We start from the raw sequence: 15020 nt of genomic DNA, 5'->3' as shown, positions 1-15020 counted from the left end.
TTTCAACGTTAGTTAATTGGCTAGAATTGAATGGTCGTTTGATGGTTGCACCAGTTTTGTCATTGACCTCAATCATAAATTCAACCTTTGTGATCATAATTCAACATTGAATTAACATTTTTTGCAAACAAGCCAACAAACAGCGTGTTTGGGCCATCCCACTCATAAACGGTAGGGGTGGACCGCGTCACTGCTTGTAGTAAGTTGTAGATGTTTTCTAGTCAATATATCACACGCAAACAGTCAGTAAGAATTTTTATTTCAAGTATTTCAAGAAAGGAATCACCACTCACTATCCTCTACAGTGTTATTAAAAATGTGATAACCCCGCCCAGTAATAAAATGCTCTGACCCAGAGCTCTGATGAGGAGGAGAGGAGGGGAGGGGGTGCAGCAAAACAGCTGACATCGATTCAACATTGATCAGACGTTGATCAGCCCTCGGCATTTCAGTCATTAGATTTCAACCACAAAACAACATTGATTCAATGACACAGTTTCAACGGTTTGATTGGATGGTTGTTTGACGTCATTTGTCGACTTCAACCAAAAATCAACAATTCTAACTGTTTTTCAACGCTGATTTAACATCGTGTGCCATCTGGGGAAGGCAGCATTCAGCTTCTATGCACCACAAATCTGGAACAAACGTCCAGAAAACTGTAAAACAGATGAAAATCTAACAGACTAAAAACCCGGAGTTGCTTTTGAACAATAATAAATGAAAACCTGACCAACACTTTGAAGCGGCTCTTGACAGAACTTGTCGTTTCAGCTGAGTGTGTTTTTATGATGTTAAGCACTTTGAACTGCCTTGTTGCTGAAATGCATTACACAAGTCTGATTGATAAAGTGTTTAAATTGGGTCTCATTTGTAAAGTTCGCTGCAAATCCTTTTTGTGCCTGAAGAGGCTTAATGTGACTTAATGTTCCCGCGGAACCAGCCGCCACGACATTAAACGGATCTACCCTCATATTTCACGTCTGAATCTGGGTTTGTGAGCGTTGCATGACTGAGCCGAGGTCTGGCATTAATTAGAGGGAGCAGGCTTCTCATAGTGTGACACCGCTGACGGGCCGTTCACAGCTCATTGCGTGGCATCCAATCAGAGCTCAGCTGGCGTGACGGCTGTTTATCCGCAGAGCTGGAAATGGCGTGGAGATCGAGCCCGGACCTCTGAAGCACATTGCCTCCATCAACACGGAGCAGACGAACCGAACTGCGCAGGAACACGTTCGGGGTTTTTCTGTCACATCTGTTTCTGCTCAAATGTTTCTCCTTTAGGATCGCTGTCATGGCTGGAGTTTATTTAAATTATGTCAAATAATCAAAGTCGATGTTTGGGACGCAAGAACAAATAAACCCGGCTACATTTTCTCATGCTTAAAAAATTATTTGGGTTACAGTATTAACCCTCTGAGATCCTCCCAGGAAAACTCTCACTTCAGACCCAAACGGATCACCGAAGAAGAAAAAAATGCTCTGAAAATATTTTTTCCTAATAAATGACACAAAAAAAACCAAAGCGACGTCTGGATGCTTATAGAAGCATCTTATGGTGGCTTATAAAAGTGTACAAATAAAAATGTTAATTTAAATTTTTCTGATGGAAATGGGAAACCATTTTGAATCATTTCATATATTTTCCAAACATAACGTGACTTTTATCCTGTATTTGAAAAACAAAATTATTGCCAAATAATAGCGGATAAGGAAAAGTGTGCGTTTTGTATTTAGTAGTTACACCTGGGATTTTTTCTGTGAAAAAACTTTTAACTAATTTTGTCTGATTAAATTTAGTCAAAGGAGATTTTAGAGAAACTTTTAGGGCTGATGTTTCAGAGTTTTATTTAAAGGAAAGGATACAGAAAAAAGAAACCAAACTGGTTTCTCATTAATGAGATGTTTGATCTCAGTGAGAAAACCTAAAGGTGAAATAAAAAAGGAAGGAAGGAAATATGAAATACAAGAACATAGGAAGTAAAGAAGGAAGGACAGAAGAAAAGATGTGAAAGAAGAAAGAAAGGATACATGGAAGGAAACAGAAGGAGCGAAACAAGAAATGAAACAACCCAGGAAAACAGAAAGGCACAAAAGAAAAGTAAAATGCAAAGGAAGGCGTAAAGGAAGGACAAATGGAAAGGAAGGAAGAAGGGGAGGAAAAAAGGAAGGAAAGAACAACATGGGAAGAAAGGAAGAAAGAACAAAGGAAGGAAAGAAAGATACCAAAGACACAAGGAAATGAAGTAAACAAGGAAGGAAGGAAGGAAGGAAGGAAGGAAGGAAGGAAGGAAGGAAGGAAGGAAGGAAGGAAGGAAGGAAGGAAGGAAGGAAGGAAGGAAGGAAGGAAGGAAGGAAGGAAGGAAGGAAGGAAGGAAGGAAGGAAGGAAGGAAGGAAGGAAGGAAGGAATATAATTTGCAAAAGTCACAGAAATCCATTTACGTCGGCCTGAGTCACACGTTTATTTTTTTGTTTTCAGTTTGTTTTGGTTCTAACAAGAGAAACTTTCTTCTCTTTCTTCTCTGCATTCAAATACTAGTAAACTTCAGAGTAAAACTGACAAAATGTTTTATTTTCTAGTTCTTGGGTTACCCGCCCCTTTCTAATACCGCCCTGGGCATCTGCCCACACTGACCCAATGAAAAACCGTCATTCTCTGCTACCTTTTTAAACTGGAATGTAATAAAACTCTCTTTGGTTTCCCCATATCTCATATTGTTTTCAATATGTTGAGTTGTAAATAATCCGCCTCCACAGAAGAGCAACCTGGAAGAAACGTCACACCGAGAGAAAATATTTGTTTTTTTAAACATAATCACAATTTAATCACTTTGTTTTTAAATGTTGTTACATTAATTTAACATTGAACACGTTGGGCAGCTCCACCTGGAATCCAGAAACACTCTTGGATGGACATGAAGAGCGTAAATTTAGTGCAAATGGCTTATAGAGAGCCGACAAATACAACACAACAGATACAGTTACATTTTACTCTGAATGGGTCGATCCTTCTTCAGGGGATCAATGGAGACAAAAAAATGCTTTCACTTCACAGAAGAACCACAAGGGGGCGCCACAGATGGTGTTTCCACATTTAGCATCAGGAATATATTCACACCAGACAGATTAACGGCAGTCACGGTTCTGACGCAATGCTGCCCCTTAGTGGCGGGACACAGTCATAGCAGCTACCTCCACAGTTGAGTCACTGAGTTTGGACATGCAGCATGCAGCGGGACCCGGCGGACGGGCGGGGCGGGACACGACACTCACAGCCGGGATGATGGGAGGCGAGGTTCGGGAAAAACGATCCACAGAAGGCACTTAGCAGGCGGGAAAATCTGTGTCTGTGAGGCGGCTAAAGCAGCTAAAAGCAGAACAAAATGTCATAATTTCTCATCTTAATTCTCCCCTTTTTTGATTTTGTTGTTTGGTTTGCAGAATATGAGCGTTTAACAGAGTGCACTGCAAAACCGCTAAATTTTACCAAGCATTTTTGGTCAAGTTTCTGGCACAAATATTTTAGTAAAGTTGAAATAAAACAAAACTAGCTTAGAATGAACTTTTCAGAAAAATGTAAGAGCTTGTTTTCAGTAAATAATTCCTTAATATTGATGAAAAAAATACTTATTTCACTTATAACAAGACATTTTTCCCATGAAATAACCTGCCAATGGAACAAATACTTTTCCATCAATATTAAGGAATTAATTGCTTAAAACAAGCTCCAAACATCTTGTTGAAAAGTATTGAAACATCACTAAAACTACTTGGTAAGACTTTCTGTTTTTGCAGGGCAGATAGAAGCTTGAATTTCTAAATTATGTCAACATCTTGTCAGTTTAAGAAGGAAATCTACAGAACAATAAAAAAATAAAATAAACATCTGAACATCAGATCACGGCACGCTGAATCCTTAACGAGACATTTCAAAACACAGAACGAGTCTGACGGGGATACGCGACACCTTCACATGAACCGTGGATGCAGACTTTATGGTGCGTTTATATGATATTGCTCATATTCCAGCAGTTTGCAGATGGTATCTCTCAGCACTGGACCACATAAACACAGACGTGAACTGGAAGGAAACCGGCGCTGATCTCCGACTCACTCCGCCGCCATCTTCTCAATGTGTTCGCTCAGCAGCTGGTATTGCTCTGCAGGTGGAAACCAAAAATGTGCATTTTGTTTTAAATCTGCAGACAAAAAAACGTTGATTAATGTTCTGCGGGAGTGAAAAGTGAAAAGATGGGGAAGGAAAAGCAGGAAGACGTGCAAATTAATGGTAAAATAGGCAGAAAGCCAGAGAAAAAAGCTAAAAAAGGGGGAGAGCTGGGCTCATATGGCGTAAAAATAAAATAAAATTTTTTCAAACCAGGTCCAATTTTAATCTGGATGTTTTTGGCTTTGTTTTCTAAAAAAATGAAATTACAAAAGACAGAAAACATTTCCAAAGACTGGCTTTTCTTCCAATCATTCATTCTGTGAGTTGTACGGCAAAGTATTAGGCCCAAATAATTGATTAATTAATAATATAGTCATAATATAGGCATAATCTTACTGGTGCGTCTTAAAGTCATGAGATGAAAAAGTTATTTTAATAAGGAAATTATTTGATATTTAATTTTTTGTCATTTTTTGCACTGAAGATTATAAAATTAGTACTTTATTCTCCCAATGTTACTGTTCATTTCTGACTACATTAAGACTTTATCCTGGTATTATTTGGACTTCATTCTGTCTTGTATTACTACGTCTGTATTCGTGTAACCTTATAACAACTCCTTAGCCTAACTATTACACTTCGTCGCACAGTTGACCTGAATTTAAGGTCCAAATGGATAGAAACAAGATGGCCGCCCTGGGCGCACTGAGCTTGACCTTCGTTCAGGTTCCCGATGACGGCCTGCTTCTTCAGGAAGTCGTTACAGAGCTTTTTACTCAGTCCGAACGCCAGCATGTTGTGGGTGAAAGTCCTGAAAACACAAACAGTAAAAAAAACAAACAACTTCAGGCAGAATCAAGTTTCAACACTTTCATCAATGTTAAGGAATTATTTACAAAAGCTCATATTTCGTCTTGTTCCAATTTTACTAAGATATTTGCACTAGAAACTGGACCAAAAACACTCGGTAAGATTTAGTATTTTTGCAGCGCTCCTCACCCCAGCTGGCCGAAAGTGATGTTCTCATCGATTTTCAAGCTTTCTTCTCTCTCCTTCGGGGTCAAGTGATGCCACTTCTCCCTGCGGATCACACAGAGCCGCAATCAGCTTTGACCTCTGACCGGCCCTTTCGGCTTCGCCACGGCAACAGCTCAGGGCTGGGTGTCAAAGCAGCATCAAGCGAAAACGACTGAGCGCCGCCAGTGTGGCGTCAAACCACAGGCGTGACGGCGAAGCAACAGGATGTTTGACACGTTGCAAACACAAAACACAAAACAGAAATAGAGCTTCAGACGTTAACAATGATTAACGCAGCCCTGGAACTGTGCGAACTGTGCACGGCTGCGGTTGTTACACGTGACACGAGTGAGCCGTCAGCAGCAGCAGCAGCAGCACAACAAATGATTCCTCAACGAGGATCATCGTTGGTCCGTCGCAAGCAGATGAGGAGCAGAAACTGAAAACGGCAGCAGGAAAGGTTTTCATGCCTGCACACTCCAACAGCAGAGACATGAAGCGTTGTTACAAAAGGCATCGCAGATCAATCACAAAAATAATAGTGTGCAACGAGATACGGGATCTTGGTGCAATGAGCTCCACCGATCAGCCACACTTTCCAGCAGAAACACCAGTCGGAGTTTGAGCGGTTCACAGAAAGCTGGACTTTATGCGACTGCAATTACTTTTTAATACTTTTTGCAGTTTTAGCTTTGATGATTTCTTTTCAGATGTCCCAGAAAATGTCCCACACACTAGATTCCTGTGATATATTCAGAAAAATTTGATTTGAACCACTTTCATGCCCACAGTTTCATCTCCACATATTCATTTTATTCATCAAATTGCAGGGATTTCTGCCAACTTTCATCGAGTTTGTCATAAAACTTGAAAGTTTTCTGACAAATAAGTCCAGAGTGAAGAGAAAACACCCAAACTCTCATAACTCCCCTTATATTTCAGCTCCTGGCATAACTCCTGGTCAAAACTCATAAAAATGAACATGTGTAGCAGCCAGAAGGTTCTGTCTGCTGTGGTTACATCATTTCTATGTAAATTATAATAGCTACCACAGATTTACTGCTGATTTGAGGTTTGTGTTGTTGTCTGCCTCTCGCTGCTTTAGGCTCCTCCCACTTCCAGCTCCCGCAAAAGGAGGGAATCGCCATGGCAACCAGTAACCGCATTTTCAGTCTGTTCGCTTAGTACGCCTGCAAACTCTCTCTTCTGATTAGAAATGATTATTATCTGTATTTCTCATATTAAAAGACTCACAGGGCAAACAGGAAGTGATTTAGTTCGGAGATTCAAACAACTAAAGTTTGTTCCTAAAAACGAAAAAAAATAAATAAATAAATAAATCAATTCAGTTGGGATCGAATTCTCTTTTCAAATTTAATTATATGCTGTATGCGCCTAAAACAGTGGTGTTCAAAGTGTGGTCCGAGGGCCATTTGTGGCCCGCTTGATAATTGTATGCGGTCACAAATCACGATTCAGGAATGAAGCTAATTTTTTAAAAATAGTCAGATTTTAACTAATCAAATATTAAAATTAAAATAAAATTCATATAGAAATATTTCTGATTTGTTAACCAGATTTCTTCATTCATGTTATTTATGCATGCAGAGAAACACAAACATCCGTCAACTTGGATGCCTTTGCGTTAATTATACAGCATTATTAATACAGCAAAATGCTTTAGAAGACTTAGCTTCTATTTTTTGTCCTTAGTTTGGACAAAAAAAAAAAAAAAATTCTAGCCCAAAAATACTAAATGAACTAATCCCATAAAATTATGAACTGTATGCCTTTTATAATAGTGCAAGACCTTTTTTTTTATTTTTACTTCTGGGCCATTGTAATAAAATCTTACTTGCTTATTTTATAATTGAGCAGATAGAATAAAAAGGTAGAAAAAAATTATTTCATAAAAAAAAACTAATATATATATATATATATGCCTTCCCTAAATGTCACTGCTGGAAAATTCGACGTTGTTGCCTGTTTTGACCTTTAAGAACTGAAACAGATGTGATTTGATTTCCTCAAGGCAATTATGAAACGCTGGTGACCGGAATGGGACATACGGAGAGCACAAAATCTCAAAAACGCAAAATAAATCAAGTAAATGTTTAGCTTTTATGATGATTTTTTTTTTTTTAGAAATCCTGTAATCTACATTTCAATCAAATCATCTATTTTAATCCCAACATTAAATCAGTCCATATGGTGGAAATGTCCTGCTGAGGAAAGCACAGAGTGGAGCAGAAGGAGCATGCAGATGGAGAAGACGTCTCATTTTCAGGCAGATCGTTGGGGAGGACATGCAGTGAGCTGTGAAGAAGCAGAGAGCACCTTCAGAGTCGACTGCTCCCGATTAAAATATATTTATCGCTGCAGTCATTTCACAACCTCTCTGTGCAATCTGTGGCTGCGATGCGTTTGCTCACCAGGGGGCGACACAAGAATCACAGCAGCAGCAGCAGCAGCAGCAGCAGCAGCAGCAGCAGCAGCAGCGAGACAACAGCATGCCAAGAGACGAAGACGAAGGCACAGAAATATCGAAAGCAAAACTCGAGTCTGCTGAACAAACCTTAAGTTAGTTAAGATGACATGTTGATCTCTCATTAAAATATTTAATTTGTGTCTCATATCTGCTCTCTTTTCGTCCCTCTCAGAATCTGTCCGGAAGTTTAACGACTAAAGATTAAACTTCATAACAATCCAGTTATTTCTGACTGAATCCTCTAAAAAACGGTCCAAACTGCACCGAGTCAAATGAGCCTGTGGGGGCGCTGCACCAAGAACCACTGAAGGAAATGACATGAAAACCTCTGAAGAAGATGCTTAGCGCAACTTTCTTGTATTTACCCAGAATGCCCTGCATGAGAGTCTGCTTCCTGCTTTTGGAGCGATCTCCAGTCGACGCCAAAGTTGGCTTACGTGGAACTGAGACCGAGAGGTTTGTAGGCGAACCAGTTTGCTTTCATGGTCTGCACCAGAGTGCGGTTGCACGTTCACACCTCCCCAAACAAACCGGACTTTCAAGACAAATGAGCTGGAGTTGGACTAAGGCTGGTGTGAATGCAGCCTTAACGTCCACCGGCAGGAGGGAGTCCATGGTGAAGCACGGTGGCGTTCGATTTTATAGAGAAATTAAAAAACATAAAAAACAGCCAATTCATGAAGCTCACTTGTCCTGAATGATGAACATCAAAATGTAACAGTTTTGACTGTTTGTGTTGGTCAGATGCCAGCAGCCCAGCCAATAACGGGGCGCGTTGCATTGCTTCTCTCTGAGTTACAGCAATAACTGTTCCCTATATCCTAACATCTTCTCTCATTATGCCTTCGTTAGAGCCTAAAGGAAGGACAGACCTCTCGTCTTTCTCTGCGTCCTGCGCTCCGCTGCCCGGTAGCAAGGCACAAGGAAACAAAGAGTCACAGTCAGCAAGCAGAAAGAGTCAGAAACGGCGTTTTAGTCAGAGGGAGGAGACAGAAGACAAGAAAGCGTCACTCCAGATGCTCAAAACTTGCTCAGAGTCAGAAACATTTCCACACTTGTCGTCCTGACTCACCTCGTGGTCGGAGACCTCTTCGTCCGCTCACAGTGGACGGCATCGAAGAACGCCGCGTTCCAGAACCTCAGCGTGTGCCTGAAACAGACGGAGCGTTCACAAGTTTTCCCTCCACAGCAGCATGAGCTCCACTCGGCCTGCCGCAATAATCAATTAATCAATTAATCAATTAATCAATTAATCAATTAATTGCAGGATTCCATTCACATCATTTTATTGTTTTTCTATTTTCTCCCTTCCTACCAAAAACTGGAATAAATGAAATAGCTTTGGCAACTCCAGCTGACCTGAAACAAGAGAAGTTTAGTCTGATTTAACTCCAGAAGGCAAGAAGAAATGTTTGTGTTTTTTCTTTTTTTGTTGGGTGTTTGAAAACATCTGGTTTCAGCTGTAAATATTTTCCAAATTTAGTTTTTTAATGAAGCGTTACGTTGCACCTTATTACAAAACTGTGCAGTTTGAGTATCAAGGACTTTATACAGAATTCAAGCACTTTCCAGACCCATCCATCCATTTTCTTGCACCCTTGTCCCTCAATGGGGTCAGGAGGTGCTGGTGCCTCTCCAGCTGACGTTTCGGGCGAGAGGCGGGTCACCTGGACAGGTCGCCAGTCTGTCGCAGGGCAACACAGAGACACACAGGACACACAACCATGCACACACACACTCACACCTAGGGGCAATTTGGAGAGGCCAATTAACCTGACAGTCATGTTTTTGGACTGTGGGAGGAAACCGGAGTACCCGGAGAAAACCCACCATGCACAGGGAGAACATGCAAACTCCATGCAGAAAGACCGGGAATCAAACCCAGAACCTTCTTGCTGCAAGGCAACAGCTCTACCAACTGCGCCACTGTGCAGCCCCACATTCCAGACCTTGAAAAAAAACACCTAATTGAAATTAAATTATTTTCAATCCTCTTTTTTATCTAAAACATTTTGTAGCTCTGCTCCTTACCAGATGGGCTGCTGCTTCAGGTGAGTGTACAGATAAATCTTTTCTCCCTTCTTCTCTTCTGGAGCCTCTGAGCCTGGAGAAAATAAAACAAAAACATGGAAGAGTTTATTTATATATATATATTTATTAACTAAAAGTGGAGAATGCAGACTGATTTCTGCTGCATCTTACCTGGTGACTTGGGTTTCATTTCAACGGTGCCTTCACTGTCACCAGAAAACGCAGGAATGGAGACACATGAGAAAGTTTTAAAGAAACGAGCTTCAAAGCAGACGTGTTGCTGTCACTCACTCAGACCTGGGAGCCATTGTGCTCCTCAGTTTGCTCTCCAGGCCTCCGAAGAAACCCTTGACGTCAGTTTTCGATGTGTTTTTCAGAAGGCGCTCTGCAGCGTCTTTCTTCCCCGACAGCCAGGAGTTCGCCTTGTTCAGGTACGAGTCCAGGCCTGCCTGTGGGTTACCGCGGTCCAGCAGGTCAGAGGGAGACGGCGGGCACTTTCCTGCACAGGAGGCATGCAGACGGAGACTTACAGAAAATACATTTACTCTACTGACCGTTTGAACGTGACGCTATCCAGAGCTTCACCATGACGGCTGTAAAGCCTGTCGAAACACAGGCAGCCGGTCGCCTAATATCACTTTTATTTTGTTGATTTCAATTTAAAAACAGTCACTGGGTGCTGCGCTGTCGGCTGCATAAACAGACAAGGATAGGAACAAACTTGTAATTTTATTTTAGAAGTTTTAACAGGAAAGACGTGACGGCGATGGTTAGAGGTTACTAATGGTCTTTTAAAAATAAGACAGAAAAATTCAGCAAATAATCAGAGGATATTTCTGTTTTTTAAGTTGTATCTCTGTATTGCTGACTGAAAAAATGAAAATAAAAACAGCTGCCTTCGAGGATTTACCAGCAGCCACCTGTGGTTTGGTTTCTGCAGACAGGTTAATCTCACGGGTCATTACAGAGCAGCAGCTCGGTGTGAAAAGTGCCTCAACAGACCAGCTGCAGCTCGGTGGGCAGGAAATGAAAACAGTTTTTAATCCATCAGCTGAAAGAGCCTTTAAACAAACATTCGGCTGCTTTTCTCTGGATCGAGTTTCGTTCTTGTTCTCGTGCGTCTGAGCGAAGCTTCCTGCTGCAGGTTCACCACCGGATGAAGCAGAAACGCCTAGGTGGAGCAACCTGGAGAGTCAGCTGCGTGTTGATGCAACGCAGTGTGTCACTACTGCACTAATCACACAAGGCCTCCTGCTTGCATAAGCATAAATGTGGCTTTTATTTGTGGCGTTGCTGCAAGAGAGCAAACCAGAGGTGGTAACCGTCTGAATCAGCACGGAGTGATGCAAACCGCTGGCTGCTGTTCCTGCTGCTGCTGCAGCAACGCAGTTTGAGACGCAGCCGTCTTTAACTCATGATCGTTCAGATCAGGGGTGTCCAAACTGTGGCCCCGGGGACATTTGTGGACCTTGGTGTGATTGTGTTGTAAGTCAAAATTGGCACGAATTTGTCCTGTGCAGTTCAGGCGTTAATGCAAACTTTGTATTTTTAATCAGGGTAAAATTGTAACCAACATTATTTTCTTACAATAGAAAATTATGTTAACACAAAGTATGTGTCTTTTTATAGCCAATTTATGAAATTATAAGTAGAAACACATTAATGTTTACTGAAAAGTTGCTAAATCAGATTTTATTTAATTTATGAAACTTGGTGAAATGTAACAAGCACTTAAACTCAAGTCTTAATCTTATAACAGAATAAATTTGTTCGATGAAGCCCAAATGGAAACCAGATGAAATTTCTTTTAATTTTAAGTTTTGGATATAAAATAAATTACAAACAAAATCAAACAACTTTAATTGCTTGATTTTATTTTATTTTAAACTTTCCATTTTTTTTCCTTTTTACTTATATTTAAACTTTTTTGGCCCAGACGTTTTTTTGACCTGTTGAGTTCGGCCTTCATGACTGAGTAACTGATCAAACGATCAATTAATATTTAAAAATTACATCATCAGACGAACCAAAATATAAAGAGGAAATTTTTGTATTTTAAGGACAAAAATGAAAACAATTTATATAAGTAACAACAACAAAAAAATAACAAAATCAGGCAAAATATTTATTTTCCTGAATCAGTTTCTTTTAATAAAAAACTTTAACAGAAACTGCAGGTGTCTGTGTCTGGTGAATTTGTGGATAAAACTTGTTTGTTTTTCACTCAGTGGCTAGAAAATCCAGAAATTTTACTAAAGTAAGAGTAGAAAAAATAAAATGACTCCAGTAAATGTAACTGAGTAGACGTAACTAGTTACTACCCAACTCTGCTGGTCTTCCTTAACTGAAGCCAGTCGTAAGAGGATCAAAGATGGCGGAGGTTGCGTCCCTGAACAGGAAAGTGAATCGATTCAGAGTTCGGTGTGGGATGCAAAATACTCGTTATGCAGTTCTGTTCAGAAATATGGAAGCACATAAGGGTCTAAGTTACATAAGTCAAGTTTCACATTAACCTAAATTAAGGTGAAAGGTGATCTTTGGGCGCTGCACAGTGGCACAGTTACAGTGGTGCAGTTGGTAGAGCTGTTGCCTTGCAGCAAGAAGGTTCTGGGTTCGATTCCCAGCCCGGGTCTTTCTGCATGGAGTTTGCATGTTCTCCCTGTGCATGGTGGGTTTTCTCCAGGTACTCCGGTTTCCTCCCACAGTCCAAAAACATGACTGTCAGGTTAATTGGCCTCTCCAAATTGTCCCTAGGTGTGAGTGTGTGTGTGCATGGTTGTTTGTCCTGTGTGTCTCTGTGTTGCCTGCGACAGACTGGCGACCTGTCCAGGGTGACCCTGCCTCTCGCCCGAAACGTTAGCTGGAGAGGCACCAGCACCTCCTGACCCCACTGAGGGAAGAGGGTGCAAGAAAATGGATGGATGGATGATCTTTGGGAGTGTTTGTAATTAAACTGACTGTAGGACAACTTTTAAAAAGTGATAAACATTGTAGTGACACAGCAGCAGAAGGGAGGAGTGTTTCCAGGTCTTACCGATGTAGTAATACGTGAAGCACATGGTCATGAGGTTTTTGGCCGGGCTGTAGTCGTCCATCTGGTAACATCTGCAAAAACACAAGTGGATCATGAATGTTCTGCAATATCTCACCTCATACGAACCAAACAAGGCAGGAAACGGTTTTAACTGTTGAATAATTCAGTAAAAACACTGAATTATTCAGATTATTTGAAATCATATCCAGGTCTTCCTCGTCGTTTTGATGATTTGTTTTCTCCCATCAGGACCTTCAGGACTCACTGATCATTCTCAGGTGTCTCTTATTTATTTAGCCGAAGCGGGTTATTACACCACCTGCTTCACTGTTTCCTGTCAAACTCGGTGAATCCAGACATACTCACTCAAACAGAACAACTGCAAACGACTGGACCAGCCTGTAGAACGTGGCTTCGCTCACACATTTGGAGTGGCAGCGCTGCAAAAACAGAACAACTGAGTTACGTCTGTCTGCTGCACACCTTTAAACGCCTTAAAGATTATGTTTTACCAAAAAGACTTCATAATCCATTTTAATTATTGATGTTTTAGTTGTTTAGATTTTTTCATTTTGAATGTTTAAAATCTTTTTTAAAGCTTGAGAGGGTGTACTTGCATTGATATTCCATTATTACTTTTGTATTAGTTGAAAATAGCCTCAAAATGACAATATTATCATCTAATTTATGCAATTAACCTTAAACTAATTTCCTAAGAAGGGATAGTAAAATTATCACGGCCTCAGAAAATGCTGAGTCACTGGTTGCTATGGCGATTCCCTCTCTTCCTATAATGAGAGTGAATGAGCGCTTTGGGAGCGCGCTCTCTGCACTCTGACGGATTTGACAGAAAACTGTACAGCAGTGGGAGATGCACCAGGTGAACAGACAAAAAGAAAAACATAATTCATGTTTTTTCTTTAAAACCAATCTGTGAATAAAAAGAATAGTTAAATACATTGTGAAAAAGTTTGAGGAAGTGGTGTCAGGATGTAGGTTTTCAGCAGTTTTATCCTGCGTTACGTCTTCTCTCTTAAGGCTGTCACTTCGGTGATGCTGTCTGACTTTTAGGCGGTCAGCCATGACGTCTGGACGCACTCACCTGGGCGCTGACGTATTTGGCAAACCATTCCCTGCCTTTTCCGTTCTCTCCGCTGCACAGCTCTCCAAACCTCGCCTTCTCTTCCTGGTCAAAGTCCTCCCTGCAAAACAAACAGCTCAGCTGCAATCCATCAAATCTATGGGAAACATTTGGTGTGGCTCGTTTCCACACACACCCCCCACAAACACCCGCTTTCTCACCCCACAGTGTGTCTGATTATTTCCAAAAGTCAACATTGTCCAGGGCAGTCCTGCAGTTTTAAATTCTCTTTTTCAGATCCAGTAAAAAAAAAATACACAGAGAATTATGGGCTTATTAATAAAGGATGAAGCTGATGCATGTAATCCTTAAGGACTGGCTGGATGGTGAGCGCAGCAGACCAGCAGGTCACTGGGTTTGGTCCACAGATGATTATTAATCTGGTCAGGACTGGAAGGAGAAGCAGCAGAAAACGAAAAGGAAACGTCTGAAATACGAAACAAAATGTGACGTGGCATTTAGAGAAGCTCGTTTCAACTCTTCACCCCGACAGTCGTCGCCCGGGGGGATCAGATGGCGAGTTTTTAAAGAGACTCGATGTTTCTGGTTATTGTGGGAGATAAAAGGAGGACAACGAGCCAGGAGAAAAGCAGAGAAGACGTTCCGAGAAATCCTCCCACCGGCTTTTATTAGTATCTGAATCGATCCCGATGCTGAAAAAATTATAGATTGGTTATTGGTGACAATGCACCGGATCCATAATGACAGATCTATTCAGTCTATTTCTGTGCTTTGTGCTCTGAACGCTTCGTTATTTATTTTACATTATATTTAGGATTTTCTAATTACACTTTCTGAGCCATTTTAAAGGTTTATTGCATTGTTTTTTACATTTGACCAAGGCAGTCAGCATATTGGTGTATCGTTTTCACGTTTTTGACCAAGCTTGTGAAGCGGTTTGTGTATCCCAGTGTGCTGTACCGTTTCAGAGTTAGCAAATAAATTTGGAATTCATGTAGTTCATGTAAAAATAAGCATTCAGCTCCATCCATCCATCCATCCATTTTCCTGCACCCTTGTCCCTCAGTGGGGTCGGGGGGGTTGCTGGTGCCTCTCCAGCTGGCGTGCCGGGCGAGAGGCGGGGTCACCCTGGACAGGTCGCCAGTCTGTCGCAGGGCAACACAGAGACACACAGGACAC

General features: G+C 41.1%; 1 protein-coding gene across 4 annotated transcripts in view; it reads right to left on the bottom strand.

Annotated features, from left to right (window-relative positions):
* Positions 1-3977: 3977 nt before the first annotated feature.
* kiaa0513 (KIAA0513 ortholog) overlaps positions 3978-15020 on the bottom strand; it is a 23203-nt gene continuing 12160 nt past the window's right edge. Inside the window, exons 3-13 of one of the 4 annotated variants that reach the window (XM_008412559.1) lie at positions 13842-13941; positions 13106-13179; positions 12740-12810; positions 9997-10204; positions 9877-9911; positions 9706-9778; positions 8747-8824; positions 8547-8576; positions 5169-5249; positions 4886-4980; positions 3978-4161 (exon numbers count right to left, since the gene is read on the bottom strand). In XM_008412559.1, the coding sequence (XP_008410781.1) occupies positions 4112-4161; positions 4886-4980; positions 5169-5249; positions 8547-8576; positions 8747-8824; positions 9706-9778; positions 9877-9911; positions 9997-10204; positions 12740-12810; positions 13106-13179; positions 13842-13941 (895 nt within the window). In that variant the 3' untranslated portion in view covers positions 3978-4111. The remainder of the gene's footprint in view (positions 4162-4885; positions 4981-5168; positions 5250-8546; positions 8577-8746; positions 8825-9705; positions 9779-9876; positions 9912-9996; positions 10205-12739; positions 12811-13105; positions 13180-13841; positions 13942-15020) is intronic. The other 3 variants (XM_008412561.1, XM_008412562.1, XM_008412563.1) reach the window with 3 other exon arrangements.

This window comes from Poecilia reticulata, linkage group LG6 (genome assembly GCF_000633615.1).
Source record: "Poecilia reticulata strain Guanapo linkage group LG6, Guppy_female_1.0+MT, whole genome shotgun sequence".
In the NCBI taxonomy this organism is placed as follows: domain Eukaryota; kingdom Metazoa; phylum Chordata; class Actinopteri; order Cyprinodontiformes; family Poeciliidae; genus Poecilia; species Poecilia reticulata.
The sequence above is the reverse complement of the archived record's forward strand: the minus strand, read 5'-3'. Positions and strand labels throughout refer to the sequence as shown.